The 18993-nt window shown below is 36.8% G+C and overlaps 4 protein-coding genes across 7 annotated transcripts; 3 read left to right on the forward strand and 1 right to left on the reverse strand.

Moving 5' to 3' along the window:
• On the reverse strand, nucleotides 506-1423 carry LOC18607136. The gene has a single exon (XM_007041149.2). It carries the CDS (start codon nucleotides 1177-1179, stop codon nucleotides 688-690), a length of 492 nt encoding a protein of 163 aa, XP_007041211.1. The 5' UTR covers nucleotides 1180-1423; the 3' UTR covers nucleotides 506-687.
• LOC18607137 (MACPF domain-containing protein At4g24290) lies at nucleotides 2127-6944 on the forward strand. 2 transcript variants are annotated; one of them, XM_007041150.2, is made up of 7 exons: nucleotides 2127-2273; nucleotides 2890-3245; nucleotides 3734-3972; nucleotides 4203-4404; nucleotides 4684-4876; nucleotides 5211-5377; nucleotides 5843-6944. In XM_007041150.2, exons 2-7 carry the CDS (start codon nucleotides 2985-2987, stop codon nucleotides 6503-6505), a joined length of 1725 nt encoding a protein of 574 aa, XP_007041212.2. In that variant the 5' UTR covers nucleotides 2127-2273; nucleotides 2890-2984; the 3' UTR covers nucleotides 6506-6944. The 2 variants fall into 2 exon arrangements, with proteins under 2 accessions (XP_007041212.2, XP_017970932.1); XM_018115443.1 differs by lacking the exon at nucleotides 2127-2273 and having other exon boundaries at nucleotides 3126-3245; nucleotides 3730-3972.
• Nucleotides 7170-12329, forward strand: LOC18607138 (MACPF domain-containing protein At4g24290). 2 transcript variants are annotated; one of them, XM_018115442.1, is made up of 7 exons: nucleotides 7170-7373; nucleotides 7753-8044; nucleotides 8332-8570; nucleotides 8889-9090; nucleotides 9879-10065; nucleotides 10538-10704; nucleotides 11216-12329. In XM_018115442.1, the coding sequence occupies exons 2-7, from the start codon at nucleotides 7796-7798 to the stop codon at nucleotides 11906-11908; spliced, it is 1737 nt and encodes a 578-aa protein (XP_017970931.1). In that variant the 5' UTR covers nucleotides 7170-7373; nucleotides 7753-7795; the 3' UTR covers nucleotides 11909-12329. The 2 variants fall into 2 exon arrangements, with proteins under 2 accessions (XP_017970931.1, XP_017970930.1); XM_018115441.1 differs by having other exon boundaries at nucleotides 7171-7467.
• LOC18607139 (MACPF domain-containing protein At4g24290) lies at nucleotides 13410-18973 on the forward strand. Of its 2 annotated transcripts, none has more exons than XM_007041152.2 (8): nucleotides 13410-13821; nucleotides 14280-14584; nucleotides 14883-15121; nucleotides 15475-15676; nucleotides 16241-16309; nucleotides 16424-16610; nucleotides 17083-17249; nucleotides 17761-18973. In XM_007041152.2, the coding sequence occupies exons 2-8, from the start codon at nucleotides 14324-14326 to the stop codon at nucleotides 18445-18447; spliced, it is 1812 nt and encodes a 603-aa protein (XP_007041214.2). In that variant the 5' UTR covers nucleotides 13410-13821; nucleotides 14280-14323; the 3' UTR covers nucleotides 18448-18973. The 2 variants fall into 2 exon arrangements, with proteins under 2 accessions (XP_007041214.2, XP_017970929.1); XM_018115440.1 differs by lacking the exon at nucleotides 13410-13821 and adding an exon at nucleotides 14701-14778 and having other exon boundaries at nucleotides 14506-14584.

An 18993-nucleotide genomic window follows, 5' to 3' on the forward strand; every position in this document is an offset into this window, starting at 1 on the left:
CGCTCACATGATTTTTAATTAAATAAAGGAGTTCAAATATTAATCAAATTTTAATAAAAATATTGTAAATTGAATACAAACAAAATACGAATATTAAATTTTATAATCAAATTTAAACATAAATACTTTAAAAAATTAACCAATACTCTACCCCGTTGCCATTCCTAAGATTAATATGGTTCTTTGCATCTATAATTCCAATGGTATAGCCAGCAAATAATGGCTTGATGTGAAAAGGGACAAACCAAGCCATATCATTATGCCCACAATTGTTTCTTTGAGTAATGTTTCATGACCAAAGGTTGTCAAGTTTGACAGCAAAATGATTAATTAAGAATTCTAGACAAGTAATCATAACATATCCAGGATCCTAATCTGAGATTAGTCAAATCTAGCAAAAGTAAAATTAATCCTTGAATTAAAGATATTGCAAAATTTTAATCTTTTTAGCTCTTTTTTTTTTCTTGAAAAATACTAGTACCAAGTTTAATTTATCATGGAAACATGGCAATAAAGGAAGATTGTAGCCTTATAATGGAAGTGAGGAGAAACAAAGAAAAGATAAAAGCATCCAACAATGGAGGAGTTTAACAAGACAGCAGAGCTTCTGGGTGGCTGATTCTCTGTGAGAAAAAGAGCAAAGCAGATTCGAAGAACTAAGTAAAATATAGTAGTAGATAAAAGACACTACAGTCCAAAAAGTTTCTTCCATGCTTTAAGGATCTTGCCTCTGCTGTTCTTCTTCTTCTTTGCGGATCTTCTTGTTCCAGTTGTGTCCAATTCTTCATCATCAAAGGGTGAGGCTAAAGTCACAGACTGGTCGTGGATCCTGCAGTACCTTTCGGAGACAGAAGAAGATCTTCTCATGGAGAATGCTCTCTTCACAGCAGCTTGGAGTGCATAAGAAGAAGACACAGAGCTGTTTCTTCTCAATTTGGGACCGAACATCTCCTCATTATTGCCTTCTTGCTCATCTTCTTGCTCTGATGAATCTTGTTGGGTGGTGATGGGGTTTGAGTTCTTGATGACCACCTGGTTGATTTCTTGGTTCTTCTCCGTGTGGTTTGGGGTGATACTAGAAATGGGTTTTGGGGTTTGAGGCAGTGGCATGAGATCTGAAGAGTCCATGGATCTTGAACTTCCATTGCCAACAGCTTTCATCTTGGAATACCCGTTCATTTTTCCCCTTTTCTTTTGGTCCTTTCCTTTTTGGGCTAATGGCAGTGGCACTAGGAATGGTAGGTGGGGTTTATAGGGATTGCTAATGTTTGACAGGTTTGAGCAAGGAGCTAGAGCCTGGCAATGGGGGACAATATATAAACTGTGGATTTCGAAAGTGGGGTAAAAAATAATCAAATGAATACAAGGTTAGAAAACACCAGACACATGTTTGTGGATCAGACAGTACATTTATTGAAGGTAGATTCGGAGATATGGATACAGATAAATAAAGAGATTGAAAATCTAAGAAATGCCCTTACATTTTTAACAGTTGCTGCAACTCAGGGTGGAAATGTGCTTGGTAAATTGGTAATGTGTGGCAGCACAGTGTTCCCATTGTATCAGAACAAAGAAGAGTCAAAATTAGACACAAAATCACATGCATAAACAAAAGGCTTAGATCTGTTTGTTTTACCATATAATTTATATGTTGACTAAAAGGCTGTACCTTCGAATGCTCCAGCTCCACTCATCTCTGGTCTTTGGTCAAAAAGGCTTCGTCACTGGCCACATGACCCAAGCGGTCGACTTTGGATTAATTTGGATATCTTGATTATAAAATGCCTTAAATCTATTTAACGGAGTCAGGTGATATAAGGTATTCTCATTGTTGTTGTTAACTGCAGACAAGCTTGGACACGATGCTTAGAACCAATGAAACAACTGTTAACCCAAGTTAGACATGGCCATGGGCAGTTACCCACGTGGTCGGCAGTTCTTTTTGGTATTACTTTCTAGAGGAAAAAAAGTAGTAAGGTAGTAAAGTCAAGAACAGCTTTTTCTGGGTAGGGCCCAAAGGGGTCAATCTGTACACTTAGGCCCCACACTGTCGAGATTCTCACTTTATAAAATGGAGTCCTAAGCCTGGAAGTTGGATGGAAACTTGATTGTATTGAGCCGGAAACATAAGAAATCTACAAAACTAAACTACATATGGAGAAACGTCAAACTCATGAACACCAATTATTTTTTCCTTTTATTTTTTTGTCTGAAGACATTTAATTTCATTCTTTGCAGACGTTCTGGATTTTCAGACAGCTGCAGACGGGTAGGTAAGTGGAGTATCTTCCAAATCTATCTCTCTTTTTTTAAGTTTCCTTATTCTGGATTATCATTTGGATCTATGTTTGGAGTTGGTACATGGACCAAGATAGTTGGTAATGATGAGTTTCTATTGATTAGTTTGACAATGTTTATACCATGTTGATAGTTTATCTGCTTGTTAAATTTTGGTTTGTTAAGATGAAATGAAGATTAGTAGCTAGAACCATCTGCTTCATTTGTAAAAATAGCAGAAAGATTGGTTAGTTTCATTTGACAACATTGGATAGGTTTGTGGGGATGTATGTTTTGTTCCTGGTGTTTCATGCATGCATGCATGCATGTGGAACACATATATATACACATCCATGTTCATGCACCAGAGACTTTTGGTTCATCGGAGCAAAGTCCACCCACCTTGGTCAATGGTTAGAGTTATAAGATTTTCATTGTAGTTAAAGTGGTTGAGATATTCCTTAATCCTCCCTAACCCAGATAGGTGATGTTGGAGTTCAAAGAATTGGGAAATATGGGATATGGGTTCTTTTTCTTGTACATCAATTGTTTGGAGAAAGTTTATATTTTGACTAATTTTCTGCCTGAATTATGTTTGTGAAAAACATGCAGTTTCGGGTTAATTTGAGGTAGTGTGGGCATCCAAATCTACTTGTAAAGTTTGGAGTGGGAGTTTTGTTTGGTGAAGAAAAGTGATATACTCAGCAATGGCACTCAAGGTTCCAGCTCAGAAGGCAGCTGAGATTGCAATTGGGTCAATTGGGCGTGGATATGATCTAGCTCGTGATTTAAGGTTGAAATATTGTAGTGGAGATGCAATGGATTTGCCTTTGATTGAGTTCGATGAAGTTGGGTGTTATGATGTAGCTCTGCCTGGTGGAATTTCTATCTCAAATGTATCCAAATTGATAAAATGTAACCAGGGTGAGGCCATGAGGATCGGGTCTGATGTTACCTCTTTTCAGCAGGTAAATTTAATTGTTTCAGCTGGTCAATTTGATTTCTTCCAACAGTTAACTGATAATCTGATGTTTACCTATTTATTTTCTTCGACTTCGATAGTTGTCAGTTAGGATTAAATTGCCTTCTTCAAGTTATCTTCTTTCTGCCTTACTATGTTGTTTCTTGTTAACTCAGTTCTGTTCTGGTGAATGAATTACTGTGTCTGTGGTGTGTACATACACTGGAAATATGTATTATACCTGGAATTAAGATGGGTTCTGGGATTCAATTATTATTGCTGACATGAACCTTTGAAAACTGATCATTATTGGTTTTCTTACTGCCAAATCAACTCCGTTACCTTTAATTTCTTGAGTGCATAATTCATGTTTCTTTCACTAGTAATAGTATATAATTTGGTCTTTTGGATGGGCAGGAAAGCCTAAAATGTCTTTTATCTTTCTCTCTAATTTATCTCTAATTTATCTTTCCTTCATTTTCTCTTTCTAGGCAGATGTCAGAACGGTTCAACCATGAGATGTCTCTGAGTGGTAAAATTCCTTCTGGTTTTTTCAATGCGATGTTTGACTTCTCAGGCTGTTGGCAGAAAGATGCAGCCAATACAAAGACCCTAGCTTTCGATGGGATGATGATCACACTTTATACAGTTGCACTTGAGAAATCTCAATTGGTACTAAATGATCATGTTAAGAAAGCTGTTCCATCCTCATGGGAACCTGCTGCCTTAGCAAGGTGAAATTGGATTACAAATGTGTTCACAATCAAATGTGTGGCAATACAGTTTTCTGTGCTGTCTATCTTCTCTCTCCCCTCCTGTCTTGTTCACCAATATTAATCTAAGTGTGTGGCTTGACGGTGCCAACCATGAATAAAAGTTTAATGTTGCTGAATAAGTTCATATAACTGAATGCACAATCTAAGTGTTTTTGTGAGAGTGTGATGATTTATTTGTGCCATTCCAGATTCATCAAGACATTTGGAACCCATATTATAGTTGGTGTGAAGATGGGCGGGAAGGATGTAATATATGTAAAGCAAAAGCATTCATCAATTCTTAGACCTTCTGATCTACATACAAAATTGAAGAAGATGGCTGATGAGAAGTTTTTACAGAACGATGGACGAAATCGGATTGATTGGAAACAAGTCAAGCTACAAAATGAGGTTTTAATAAAGCTATCCATGTAACTCTTTTGCACATAAGCTTTTAATTTACCATTTTGTATCATCAAATATCTATCCGGTTGCTTTGGATCAGTTCAGATCAAAGAGCAATTGTTGAGGCTTGTAAAATGTAAATGCAGTCATCATCTTCTTATTTGCCCAAAGACTTGTACCCATCAATAATACTCTTGAGCCTGGTTAAAATCCTTTAGGAGAGTCCCTTGCCACTTTTCGGGTTTCTTTTTATAAGTAGTACATGCTCTCATTTATTGATTTCAGATGCAGGATATCTCAATAATTTACCAAAGGAGAGGTGGAAAAGAGGAAATGAACTTATCCCATGCTAAGTGGTTACAAACTGTTCAGGTTCAGCCTGATGTGGTCTCAATGTCCTCCATACCAATTACCTCTTTGTTAAGTGGAATTCCAATGAGCGGATTCTTGAACTATGCCATAAATCTCTATTTACGATGTAAGCAAGATGGATTCTCTTTATTGTTTGTGAATTTACTGCATTTTTTTTTGCCATTGTTAAAATCTGCAATCATTTTTTGTTGTTTTTATAGATATCAGCATATCTATTTTCTATTTTGTTTCTGGAAAATATATACTTTCAGCCCTTTAATTCCATTATTGAACAAGTATTACATATGAGTTGAAGTAAACTGATAACAAACCGAATGCATGCCTGAGGAATGACAGTAACTTTGTTGCAAGAGTCATCATGGTGTTAATTGTAAAAAATACTATTTTAGACTATTTCATACAGATGAAAATTTATCATTCTTCTGCATCTAATCTGGCAGATAAACCCCCACTTGAAGAACTCCATTTCTTTTTAGAATTTCAGCTGCCAAGGCAATGGGCACCTGTTTTCAAAGAGGTTCCCCGTGGTCCACAGCACAAGCGACAGAGCAATTCATTTTTACAGTTCAAGTTCTTGGGTCCCAAGCTTTATGTTAACACCATTCCAGTAAAGTTTCTTATCCTCTAATCTTTGCTCTTTCTTTTTGGCTCAGCCACAAGTAGTTTATCATTAAAACGTTCCAAGTCTTTTCTTTTTATATTGGCTGCACCTATGTGTTTTTTGTCATGCAGTTGCCATATTCATGTATGCTGTTAGAGAATTTACTTTTGAATCTGAAAACATAACATGTTGGTTTTACCGGTGTAGCATCTATAGAAATGTTCTCATGGGTACTGTCTTTGATGCTAGAACTTACATTAAGAATCCAATATAAGGGACTTGCTCTTGTTTATAGGAAATATCTCTGTCCATAACCATTTGATAAACATATTTATGTTTCCTCTGGCTACAAGAAATTCCTTTCTGGGAGATCATTTCATTCAATTCTTTATTATTAGCAAGGGAAATTCTATCATATGTGATCATTTGTTTCTGTTAAAATCAGAACTTACTATAATTGCCAAATAATAGGTTGATGTGGGTAAGAGACCAGTTACAGGTCTCCGGCTCTATCTGGAGGGGAAAAGAAGCAATCGCTTGGCTGTCTACATGCAGCACCTTTCTTCTCTGCCAACCTACTTTCAACTTGCGGCTGAACCCGATGATACCTTCCCTGAAAAGTCCTATGATAAAGGATACTTTGAAAAAGTTAGATGGAAGAACTTCTCTAGAGTCTGCACAGCTCCTGTAGAGTCTTTCAATGATCATTCCATAGTAACTGGAGCTCAGCTACAGGTAGAGAAATATGGGTTCAAAACAGTTCTCTTCTTACGACTTCGTTTCTCCACTGTTTTGGGAGCTATAATTGTAAGACATTCAGAGTGGGATGGATCGTTTGGAGTTTCGCCTCAGTCAGGAGTCCTATCAGATTTGTTCATCAGGCCTTTAACACCAGCACCACCACAACCTGAGCCACGTACAAGCTCTTCGGTTTACCCCGGTGGCCCTCCAATGCCTAATTATACCCCAAAACTATTGAAATTTGTTGATACAGCTGAGATGATTAGAGGGCCACAAGATCCTCCTGGATACTGGGTTGTCTCTGGGGCAAGACTAGTTGTTGAGGAAGGCAAGATTGCTCTACGGGTCAAGTACTCCTTACTGACAGCTACAATACCCGATGAACATACCTGAGGAGCACCGCCCCATTTTTTTTATTTGGTTTTTGTAAAACGGGAAAATACAGTATTGGTTTTTGTTTAGGTAAAATGGGTTTAGGCCATGGAGTTTCCATTAGGGAGGTAGAATATATTTGGACAGTTTAGCTTCTGCATGCCCTGTCTACCATGTCGAGATGACGGAAAGCAGAGAATTCAAGGGATCAAAAGTTTTGAAGATTGGCTGGCCTGTCTGTCTGATTGGGGGAGATGTTACAGGGCAGAGTTCAGCATGGAGATCAATGCTAATGATTCTGCTGAGTCCTCAAGAACAGGGCATACTCTTAGCAGGGAATTCAGTTGATTATTTTAATTAAAAACTTGAGCCATTTCATCATTTCATGTAAATTATAATTTTGGGAACTCTGTAGTTCAAAGTTCATGCAATTCAATCTTTCATTAACTCTAGTTGATAATACTGATCTTCCCAAACCCAGATTTCATTGCTTGATTACTATTAGTAGCCCTAAAAATGGAGGAGAAATGAAGAATTTTTGTAGAAAATAGAAATAAGACAAAGCTTTGAGCTTATGTCTGCAATTAATTTTTTACCTAATAAACAGGGCAAGCCTAGTAATTACAGTCACTAGAACTTTTACTTTTAGTTTTAGATTTGTAATTACGACATTCTGTATTTTGAACTCAGATTAATGGAGCAAAGATTGGCGGTGTAGAAAACTAGAATTACAGGCAGTGAAGTTAGAAGAACCACAGCGTTGAAAGCTCCACGTTGACTCTCTGTTTCTCTCTCTCTCAATAAAACTCCCAGTTAAAGTCTGAATCTAGCAAGTCAATAGAACCTCGAAACCGAACAAAGGGTTTGACATTTTCGGGCTTCAAATTGCGTGAGCTTCACTTCGATTGGTTTTTTTAGCATAAAAATCTGCTCAAAAAACCCACACCAAAGATTTCCATTTTTGTCCTTGGACTGCAAAAAATGTACGACTTTTTTTTTCTTTGACTAGTCTAAGCGAGCTTTCATTGCTTTTTAGCCTGTTTGCACATATTTGGATCTAGTTTTTTTAATGAATTTAGGGATATTTTGTTGAATTTGAACTATATTTGGGTTTGGAATGCCGTTATTTTGTGAAAATTGTTTGATTTTCTTGCTAATTTGAGCTAGATTGGTTTGAGTTCTGCTTGCTTCTGGAAAAAAAAAGCATGAAATTTGCTTTCATTTGAGCTATTTATAGGCTTCTGATCACGTGTAGAATTTGGTTCCAGTTTTGGTGGATAAAGAGTGTTGCGCTGAGGAAGGGCGCTTAGGATGACAGCTCCAAAAGCGGCTGAGATGGCCATTGGGTCCATTGGATGTGGGTATGATATCGCAACGGGTCTTAGGCTGAAGTACTGTAAAGGGAATTCAAAAGATTCGTGTCTTATTGAGATTGATGAAGATAGAATCCATGAGATTGTTTTGCCTGGTGGAATTTCAATACCCAACGTGTCCAAATCAATTAAATGCTATAAAGGGGAGCGCACACGATTCAAGTCGGATCTCCTCTCCTTCGGACAGGTAATAGTTTATTGTTTGTTCAATGCCATGTGATCGATATATTTGGCTTCTATTTTTTCCCCTTCGCCAAGTTGTCTGTTCAAACTGAAAACTACATGCTAAGTAGCTATCTAGCTGCTATTATCAATGTCCATATATAATGGTTGTGGCATGAGTCAAATCCTGTGGAAGTTATATGACAAATGCTAGTCATGTTTGGGATTTGATTCTGTTTTTGTAATTTTTTTTTTTTGGTGTTTGGCCTGAGAGTCTGATTTTTCTCATTTTTTTTCTTCTATTTTCTCCAGATGTCAGAGCAGTTCAACCAAGAAATATCTTTGACTGGAAATATACCTTCAGGCCTCTTCAATTCCATGTTTGAGTTCTCTGGTTGTTGGCAAAAAGATGCTGCCAATGCCAAGACGCTTGCTTTTGATGGGGTGTTCATCACCCTCTACTCAGTTGCACTGGAGAAATCTCAGATGGTGCTACGAGATCATGTCAAGAAAGCAGTCCCATCTTTTTGGGAACCTGCAGCATTGGCAAGGTGAATTTCTGCAGATATTTGATTTTTGTATTCTGGTGATGGAGTCCTCAACCTGGCATCTAGGAGGCGTGTTCTTGCTTATTTAACGAATTGCACTTCAGCCCTTTCTCATTTCTCTCTCCCTCTCTGTGGATTTTGCCATCACATGGAGACTAATTCAATGATCAACTTTTTATAATTTTCTTCTACTGGTTCAGCATGTACATTCTTGACAAAAATAAGTAGAATGCTGATGTCCACTGCCTGTTTTATTTAATTTTCATTACTTTCTGCTGTAAAGTATTTGACGTCTGTTATATGATGTTGATGACATCCCAGGTTTATTGAGACTTATGGCACCCATATTACTGTTGGTGTGAAGATGGGAGGGAAGGATGTTATTTACATGAAACAGCAGCATTCCTCAAATCTTCAACCTGCTGAAATCCAGAAAAGATTGAAGGATGTGGCTGATAAGAGGTTTTTAGATGCCAATGTACATTCTAGCATGGCAGCTGAGCAAGTTTTCCAGAGTGACAAGGTTTGCAATAGAACTGTCAATGCTATTCTTCTGCATACTCTGCTACACACTGCTCCTGGTCTCCTTTTCTGATTCAGCAGTCTTATATCTTGATAACTCATGCTTCTTGTTGTTTGGACTGAATGAAATCAGTATTCCTAGTTCAATATTATTTTACAATGGGGTACAATCTCAATGAGAGACCTCGCAAGCAGGATGTTATTGTGTAAGTTATTGCAGGTTCTTTGAAGCATATTGGCTCCAAATTTTGTTTTGAGCACTGTTCAAAAGGGGAGTTCTCTCTCTCTCTCCGTAATGTTTAATGAGGATATTTTTATCTTCCAGGTCTTTCAATTAGGTGCCAATTTTGTTTTTCTTATTACGCGTTGACACTCTATGCTTCCATGGCTTGCCTTTGGTTAGTAGAGATTAATAGTCCATAGAATAAAGAAATTATGGCTCTTCATCTGCATATTTCTGATCTTATGCCATCTTCCATAGTGAAAACTTATTTGTTTAAATTTGTTATTGGGTTTAATTTATCTGTCAATCATCCTTAAAAGTGAACCATTTGCATAATTTGTGATACCTTCTGAGGTCTCTTATCTAATCATTTCTGTTTCAGTTTGAAATCACAGAGCAGCAGCTAAGGTTTGCACATAACAGTCCAACAAGTTCATATGCACATAAAGAGATTTGAGTTCTGACTTTCATATGGTGTTCTTAGCTTATTAGTTAAGACACCTTGATGAAGGTTAAAATTTTTTTTCCCAATATCAATGTTGTCATTAATTACCTAAAAACTGCAGGATATTATAAGCATTTACAAAAGGAGAGGTGGAAGTGATAATAGAAACCTATCTCATAATGACTGGTTACAAACAGTTCAGTCAGAGCCTGATGTGATCTCAATGTCCTTTATCCCAATTGCTTCTCTATTGAATGGAGTCCCGGGTAGTGGATTTCTGAGCCATGTCATAAATCTGTATTTGCGATGTAAGCAAGACCTATTTTTTTGTGTACCTAAGCATTTGGTTTTCTGCTACTAATTAGATCAAACTATTGTATCTTATTTTTTAAAACATAGAATTCATTTATTATTTTCTGGAAGAAGTATGCCTCTGATTTTTGTTTTTGGAATTTATTTTAAATTTTAAATGTAAAATACCATAAATTCGCTAACCATCTTATTGTTATGAAATCCTAAGGTAATCAAACACAAGAGTTATGAGCTTATTTTGGTTGAAACTTTTGTTAAATAACCATTAGTTGTCAGTAAGGACCACAGTGCATCAACTTAATCCTCAACTAGATGTGTCATGAAGCAATGAGAACAAATTTTTGGCCTGCGATGGCTCTTCTGATTGACTTCTTTTTCCTTCATTTGCTTACTGCTGCAAATAATACTTCTTTGTTATTATAGCAAACAGTCTACACATGTTTCATCCATAAGCTATTGCTCTTACAGATAAACCACCAATTGAAGAACTCCACCAGTTTTTGGAGTTTCAGCTTCCAAGGCAGTGGGCACCAGTTTTTAGTGAACTTCCTCTTGGTCCACAACGAAAGCAACAAAGCACTGCATCTTTGCAATTCAGCTTCATGGGGCCTAAGCTTTTTGTGAACACTACAACGGTAAAGGATTTTCTCACATTGAAATTTTTCTGACTTTTTTTGTTGTATGCACAGAGTGTTTTACCATGTAGGTTTCATCCATGTATGTGAGTAGTTCTTATTGCCCTTTGGCTAGATAAACTTCATAACATGTTGGTGTACTGGTGTTCGATTTATAGATGATCGTAGAACCTCTAAAGCATTTTAAATTAAAAAATTTTATGCCATGATGATTGCATGTCACAAAGGAAATAGCATTTTGTAATTAGATAAGATTTAATTATCTGTAGTTATATCAAAGAAAATGCTGCTAGGGAACTCACATCCGTGGTAATTTATCTAAGACTTCATCTTCTTTAGGTCTCCCAAAGAGAGAACAGTGCAACTTTGTGACATAGTGTGGATATAAAGTTGCAAACTGATGTTAACTCTCGCATCATTGAAGTGGCAGCCTTTTTGGTGGAGTCTTATACTTTGTTCATATCAAAGAAAGGAGCTATAGCTAATTTCTAGTTATATAACTTCATGACAGGTTGATGCGGGTAAAAGGCCAGTGACTGGCCTCCGACTTTATCTACAAGGGAATAGGAAAAACCGCTTATCCATCCACTTGCAGCACCTTTCCTCCCTCCCAAAAATCTTCCAACTTGCAGATGATCCAAATGGGAACTTCTGCCAAAAGTCTCATGATCATAAATACTACGAGAGAGTTTATTGGAAGAACTACTCTCACGTATGTGTTGCTCCTGTTGAGTCTGTGGGGGATCTTTCCATAGTAACTGGAGCCCAATTGCAGGTTGAGAATCATGGTTCTAAAGATATTCTCTTCTTACGGCTACGCTTCTCAACTGTCTTGGGAGCTATGGTTGCTAAGCATCCAGAATGGGATGGATCACCTGGGTTGGCACCCAAGGCAGGACTCTTATCCATATTAAGCAGTTCTCTCGTCTCAGACATATCATTTAAGGAGCCACCTCCAAGGCTAGCTGATGTAAGTATAAACTCTGCTATTTATCCTGGAGGCCCACCTGAGCCTGTACAAGGCCCCAAGCTTTTGAAATTTGTTGATACAACAGAGATGACAAGAGGGCCGGAAGAAATTCCTGGATATTGGGTCGTTTCTGGGGCAAGGTTAGTTGTTGAGCAGGGAAAGATCTCTCTCCAGGTTAAGTATTCTTTATTGACTGTAATAATGCCTGATGAAGAAGCAATAGAGGAGCACTAGCCGATTTCTGTCACCACATATTTAGCTTTCCTGTTTCTCTTTGCCCAGCATGGAAACAAATATAAGTAGGAAACAGTTGCTGAAGATCAGAGAATCCAACAAAAGAGAGAGAAAGGAGTAGGAATGGTTTACACTGAGGGGATAGGTTTGGGTGTGTTGGTGGTGGCTGGCTGGCTGGCTGTTTCATTGTATTCATTACACATTTTTTCTTGCAATATAATTTCTTTTTTCTTTGTTTCTAATATGCAATGAGCTTTTTGGTTATAAGGTATCCCCTGCTCTGTTTGATGCTCTATTTGCAAGGGCTTGTTTTCTTTGTATGTAATATGCTTTTCATATGATAGCTGTATACACAACAAATAGCTGTATGCTTTACATTGATTAACTCAGCTCTTCAAAACATAATCAGGTTACATCAACATATCCCATTCTTTCAGTTGAAATTTTTGTTCTTCTTTCTGGGTCATGCACCTATTTTTCATTATTTAAAAAAAAAAAAAGAACTATGAACTCTGTAGTTCAAAGTTCATGCAATTCAATATGGAATTATGGGCTTGATTACTATTATTTACACTGAAAAACCACTATAAATGGAGGAGAATTGATGAATTTTTGTAGCTATAAGACAAAGCTTGAGAAATTATGGGCTTGTGGGTCTCTCTTTCCATCATAAAATTCCTCCAAGCCTATTTGTGCAATTAATTTCTTGCCTAATCAAGAGGCCAAACATTCCATTTAAGACCACAGATTTGTAGTAATTGAAACCACTACAACTTTTATTTTTAGTTTAAGAATTAAAACTAATCATTCCTCTAACGATTTTGATTGTCATAATATTACATAATTACAACAATAACCCATCATTAATCAAATACTAATTTGCAATTTATTTTTAAGCCAATTATGAACTTCCTTTCGGTTTATAAAAATGGAAACGTTGACCACAATCAAGTTGAAACATGCCACTATAATTTACTTCATAGCTTTAAATAGAAGTAGTACTATTTGCTGTCATGATGCGTTATACTTGTGGTTATTTAAAGTATGTGTTATGCTTGATAAATTATTATTAAAATAATTAGATATTTAAATATTAATAAATAAATAAATATAAAATTAAATATATTCAATTAAATAGATTAAAATTTTAAATACGTACATGATTACGATTATTACACATTTTACACATATAAACATGATTATGTCATTTTAATTTAAACCTGTCATACGAAAGTTAAACAATTATGATATTTCTTAAGATTTGATAATTTCGTATCTTAAATATGTTGACGGTTTAAAACATTATGGATGATTTTAAATTTAAATTTAAATCTTTAATTATGGTAAGATAATTAAAATTAAGAAACTTGATAGAGCAAAGATTGGCGGTGGAGAAAAGTAGAGCAGCAGGCAGTGAAGTTAGAAGAACCTCAACGTTGAAAGCTCCACTTTGACTCTCTGTTCCTCTATACCCCCATAGAACTCCCAGTTAAGAGTACGAGTGTCACATGTCAATAGAATCTTTCATTTCAGTCAAACCCATTTTTACTACTTTGTCTCTCTCAACGCTACCCTTTCTTAGGGTTTCTCTTTCTCTCTCTCTCTCTCTCTCTTTCTCTCTTAATTATTTTAATTTTTTTTCACCGCTCTCTAAGTTTCTCCATCAAAGACCCAATCTTTCGTTTTTTTTAAAGTTTGGGTTTTGTTCTTGGAATTTTCCCAACGTGGAAATCTCGCTGTTTGGGGGGGGGGGGGGGGGGCGGGGGGGGAAAGCCTCGAAATCGAACAAAGGGATTGACATTCTGGGGCTTCAAATTGCGTGAGCTTCGCTTCGATTGGTTTTTTTGAGCATAAAATCTGCTCAAAAAACCCCCACCAAAGATTTCCACTTTAGTTCTTGGACTGCGTAAAATGTACGACTATTTTTTTCTTTGACTAGTCTAAGCTAACTTTCTTTGCTTTTTAGCCTGTTTGCAGTTTTTGGATCTAGGTTTTTTTTCATGAATTTAGGGATATTTTGGTGAATTTGAACTATATTTGGGTTTTGAATGTTAATTTGTGAAAATTGTTTGATTTTCTTGCTAATTTGAGCTAGATTGGTTTGAGTTTGCTTGCTTCTGGAAAAAAATATGAAATTTGCTCTCATTTGATATGAATATGAATATTTGAGTTATTTATAGACTTCTGATCTGCTCAGTTCAGTAAAATATGCTTTTTTTAAACAAAAAATTGTTTATGATGGTCTTTCCCCAGCTTTGACAAGTTGAGCTATTTGTAGAATTTGGATTAGGTTTATTTATGGAAATGATTGAAAACTGTTGCTTGACATGGACTGAAGTTTGTTTATTTTGAATAATTTGATCACGTGCAGAATTTGGTTCCAATTTTTGGTGAGAAAGAGTGATGCGCTGAGCAATGGCGCTTAGGATGCCAGCTCCAAAGGCGGCTGAGATTGCCATTGGGTCCATTGGATGTGGGTATGATATCGGAATGGATCTTAGGCTGAAGTACTGTAAAGGGGATTCAAAAAATTCATGTCTTATTGAGATTGATAAAGACGGAGGCCGTGAGATTGTTTTGCCTGGTGGAATTTCAATACCTAACGTGTCCAAATCAATAAAGTGCGATAAAGGGGAGCGCACACGATTCAGGTCTGATGTCCTCTCCTTCCAACAGGTAATAGTTTATTGTATGTTCAATGCTATCTGATCAATATATTTGGCTTCTACGGTTTTTTTTCCTCACAAAGTAGTCTGTTCAAACTGAAAAACTACATGCTACCTGCGAAGTAGCTGTCTAGGTGATATTATTGATGTCCATATATGTACTGGTATTTGGATGGTTGTCGCATGCGTCAAATCCTGTGAAAGGTATATGACAAATGCTATTCATGTTTGGGATTTGATTGTTTTTTTTTTTTTGTGTTTGTCTTGAGAGTGTGCTCTTTCTCATTATTTTCTTCTATTTTCTCCAGATGTCAGAGCAGTTCAACCAAGAAATATCTTTGACTGGAAAAATACCTTCAGGCCTCTTCAATTCCATGTTTGAGTTCTCTGGTTGTTGGCAAAAAGATGCTGCCAACACTAAGATGCTTGCTTTTGATGGAGTGTTCATAACCCTCTACTCAGTTGCACTGGAGAAATCTCAGATGGTGCTACGAGATCATGTCAAGAAGGCAGTCCCATCTACATGGGAACCTGCAGCATTGGCAAGGTGAATTTCTGCATAAATTTGGTCTTTGTATTCTGGTGATGGAGTCCTTAAATAACACCCTGGCATCTAGGAGGCATTTTCTTGCTTACTTAACAAATTGTGCCTCAGCCCTTGCTCATTTCTCTCTCCCTCTCTGTGAATTCTGCCATCACATGGAGTCTAATCCAATGATCAACTTTTTAATAATTTTCTTATACTGGTTCAGCATGTATATTCTTGATGAAAATAAGTAGAATGCTGTAGTGTTGGTTGGTTATAAATCTTCTGATGCCCACTGCCTGTTTTATTTAAAGTTCATTACTTTCTGCTGTATAATATTTGACGTCTGTTATATGATATTGATGACATCGCAGGTTTATTGACACTTATGGCACCCATATTATTGTTGGTGTGAAGATGGGAGGGAAGGATGTTATTTACATAAAACAGCATCATTCCTCAAATCTTCAACCTGCTGATATCCAGAAAAGATTGAAGGATATGGCTGATAAGAGGTTTTTAGATGCCAATGGACATTATAGCATGGCGTCTGAGCAAGATTTCCAGAGTGACAAGGTTTGCAATAGAACTGTCAATGCTATTCTTCAAATCCATAGTTGTATATCTTGATAAATCTCATTTCTTGGATGGAATGAAATCAATATTCCTAGTTCAATATTCTTTTACAATGGGGTACAATCTTCATGAGAGACTTGGCAAGCAGGATTTTATTGCACAAGTTGATGCAGGTTCTTTGAAGCATATTAGCTTCAAATTTTGTTTTGAAAACTGTTCAAAAGGAGAGTTCTCACACTCTCTCTCTTAACTTACTGTTTAATGAGCATAGTCTTATCTTGTAAGTCTTTCAATTAGGTTGGCAATTTTGTTTTTGGTATATTACTTTGACAGTCTATGCTTTAAATGTTTGCCTAGGTTAGTAGAGATTAATAATCTGCAGAATAAAGAAATTGTGGCTCTTCATCTGCATATTTCTGATCTGCTGCCATCTTTGACAGTGAAACTTATATGTTTAAATTTGTTATTGGGTTTAATATGTTCTGTCAATCATCCTTATTAGTGAACCATTAGCATTATTTGTGATATCTTCTGAGGTATCTTATCTAATCATTTCTGTTTCAGTTTGAAATCAGGGAGCAGCGGCTAAGGTTTGCACATAACAGTCCATCAAGTTCATATGCACGTAAAGAGGTTTGTGTTCTGACTTTCGTATGGTGTTTTTAGCTTACTAGTTAAGGTCCCTTGATAAAGTGTTAAATTCTTTTCCCAATATCAGTGTTGTTATTAATTACCTAAAAATTGCAGGATATTATAAGCATTTACAAAAGGAGAGGTGGAAGTGATAATAGAAACCTATCTCATAATGACTGGTTACAAACAGTTCAGTCAGAGCCTGATGTGATCTCAATGTCCTTTATCCCAATTACTTCTCTATTGAATGGAGTCCCGGGTAGTGGATTTCTGAGCCATGCAATAAATCTGTATTTGCGATGTAAGCAAGACCTATTTTTTTGTGTACCTAAGCATTTGGTTTTCTGCTACTAATTAGATCAAACTATTGCATCTTATTTTTTAAAACATAGAAGTCATTTATTATTTTCTGGAAGAAGTATGCCTCTGATTTTTGTTTTTGAAATTTCTTTTAAATTTTAAATGTAAAATACCATAAATTCACTAACCATCTTATTGTTATGAAATCCTAAGGTAATCAAACACAAGAGTTATGAGCTTATTTTGGTTGAAACTTTTGTTAAATAACCATTAGTTGTCAGTAAGGACCACAGTGCTTCAACTTAATCCTCAACTAGATGTGTCATGAAGCAATGAGAACAAATTTTTGGCCCGCAATGGCTCTTCTGATTGACTTCTTTTTCCTTCATTTGCTTACTGCTGCAAATAATACTTCTTTGTTATTATAGCAAACAGTCTACACATGTTTCATCCATAAGCTATTGCTCTTACAGATAAACCACCAATTGAAGAACTCCACCAGTTTTTGGAGTTTCAGCTTCCGAGACAGTGGGCACCAGTTTTCAGTGAACTTCCTCTTGGGCCACAACGAAAGCAACAAAGCACTGCATCTTTGCAATTCAGCTTCATGGGGCCCAAGCTTTTTGTGAACACTACACCGGTAAAGCATTTTCTCACATTGAAATTTTTCTGTCCTTTTTGTTGTATGCACGGAGTGTTTGACCATATAGGTTTCATCCATGTATGTGAGTAGTTCTTATTGTCCTTGGCTAGATAAATTTCATCTCATGTTGATATACTGGTGTTGGATTTATAGATGATCACTAGAATCTCTTCAGCATTTGAAATTTAAAAATTTTGTGCCATGATGATTGTATGTCGAAAAGGAAATAGCATTTTGTGATTTGACAAGATTTAATTATCTCTAGATATATCAAAGAAAATGCTTCTAGGGAACTCATATCAGTGGTACTTTACATAAGACTTTGTCTTCTTTAGTTCTCCTAAAGTGAGCACAGTTCAGCTTTGTGACATAGTGTGGATATAAAGTTGCAAACTGATGTTAACTCTTGAATCATTGAAGCGGCAGCATGTTTTGGTGAAGTCTTATACGTTGTTCATATCAAAGAAAGGAGCTATAGCTAATTTCTGGTTATATAATTTCATGACAGGTTGATGTGGGTAAAAGGCCAGTGACTGGCCTCCGACTTTATCTAGAAGGTAAAAGGAGCAACCGCTTGGCCATCCACTTACAGCACCTTTCCTCCCTTCCAAAAATCTTCCAACTTGTAGATGATCCAATTGGGAACTTCTGCCAAAAGTCTCATGATCGTAATTACTATGAGAAAGTTTATTGGAAGAACTACTCTCATGTATGCACTGCCCCTGTTGAGTCTGATGAGGATCTTTCCATAGTAACTGGAGCCCAATTGCAGGTTGAGAATCATGGTTTTAAAAATATTCTCTTTCTACGGCTACGCTTCTCAACTGTCTTGGGAGCTGTGTCTGCTAAGCATCCAGAATGGGATGGATCACCTGGGTTGGCACCCAAATCAGGACTCATATCCACACTAATCAGTCATCACTTCACAACAGTACAGAAGCCACCTCCAAGGCCTGCCGACGTGAATATAAATTCTGCTGTTTATCCTGGAGGTCCTCCTGTGCCTGTGCAAGCCCCCAAGCTTCTGAAATTTGTTGATACAACTGAGATGACAAGAGGGCCGCAAGAAATTCCTGGATATTGGGTCGTTTCTGGGGCTAGGTTACTTGTTGAGAAGGGGAGGATCTCTCTCCGGGTTAAGTATTCTTTATTGACTGCAATAATGCCTGATGAAGAAGGGATAGAGGAGCACTAGCAGATTTTGGTCATCACATATTTTGCTTCCCTGTTTCTCTTTGGCCATCATGAAAACACATACAAATAGGAAACAATTACTGAAGATCAGAGAATCCAAAAAAGAGGAAAGAAAGAAAAACAGAAAGGAGTATGAACCGAACGGTTTACACTGATAAACTTCTCGGGGATGAGTGAAGGGAAAGGGAGGTTAAAGAGCCGAGGGGATAGGATAGGGTGTGTTGGAGATGGTGGCTTGGCTGTTGCATTGTATCATTCATTACAAATTTCATCTTGTAGTGTAATATTTTTTTTTCCTTTGTTTCTAATATCAATTCGTCAAGTTGCAATGTGCAATGAGCTTTAAGGTTTATAAGGTATCCCCTCCTCTATTTGATGCTGGATTTGGAAGGGCTTGTTTTCTTTGTATGTAATGTCCTTTTCACATTATAGCTGTATACGCAACAAGTAGTTAATCTGCTGATATGGACTGACCTCATGAGTAACTCTTCCTATTATTTTAGAAGAAGTTTGAGATGGGCTTGATTCTTGGAGGTCTGCAATCTCA

Source organism: Theobroma cacao, chromosome 2 (assembly GCF_000208745.1).
Source record: "Theobroma cacao cultivar B97-61/B2 chromosome 2, Criollo_cocoa_genome_V2, whole genome shotgun sequence".
NCBI lineage: Eukaryota > Viridiplantae > Streptophyta > Magnoliopsida > Malvales > Malvaceae > Theobroma > Theobroma cacao.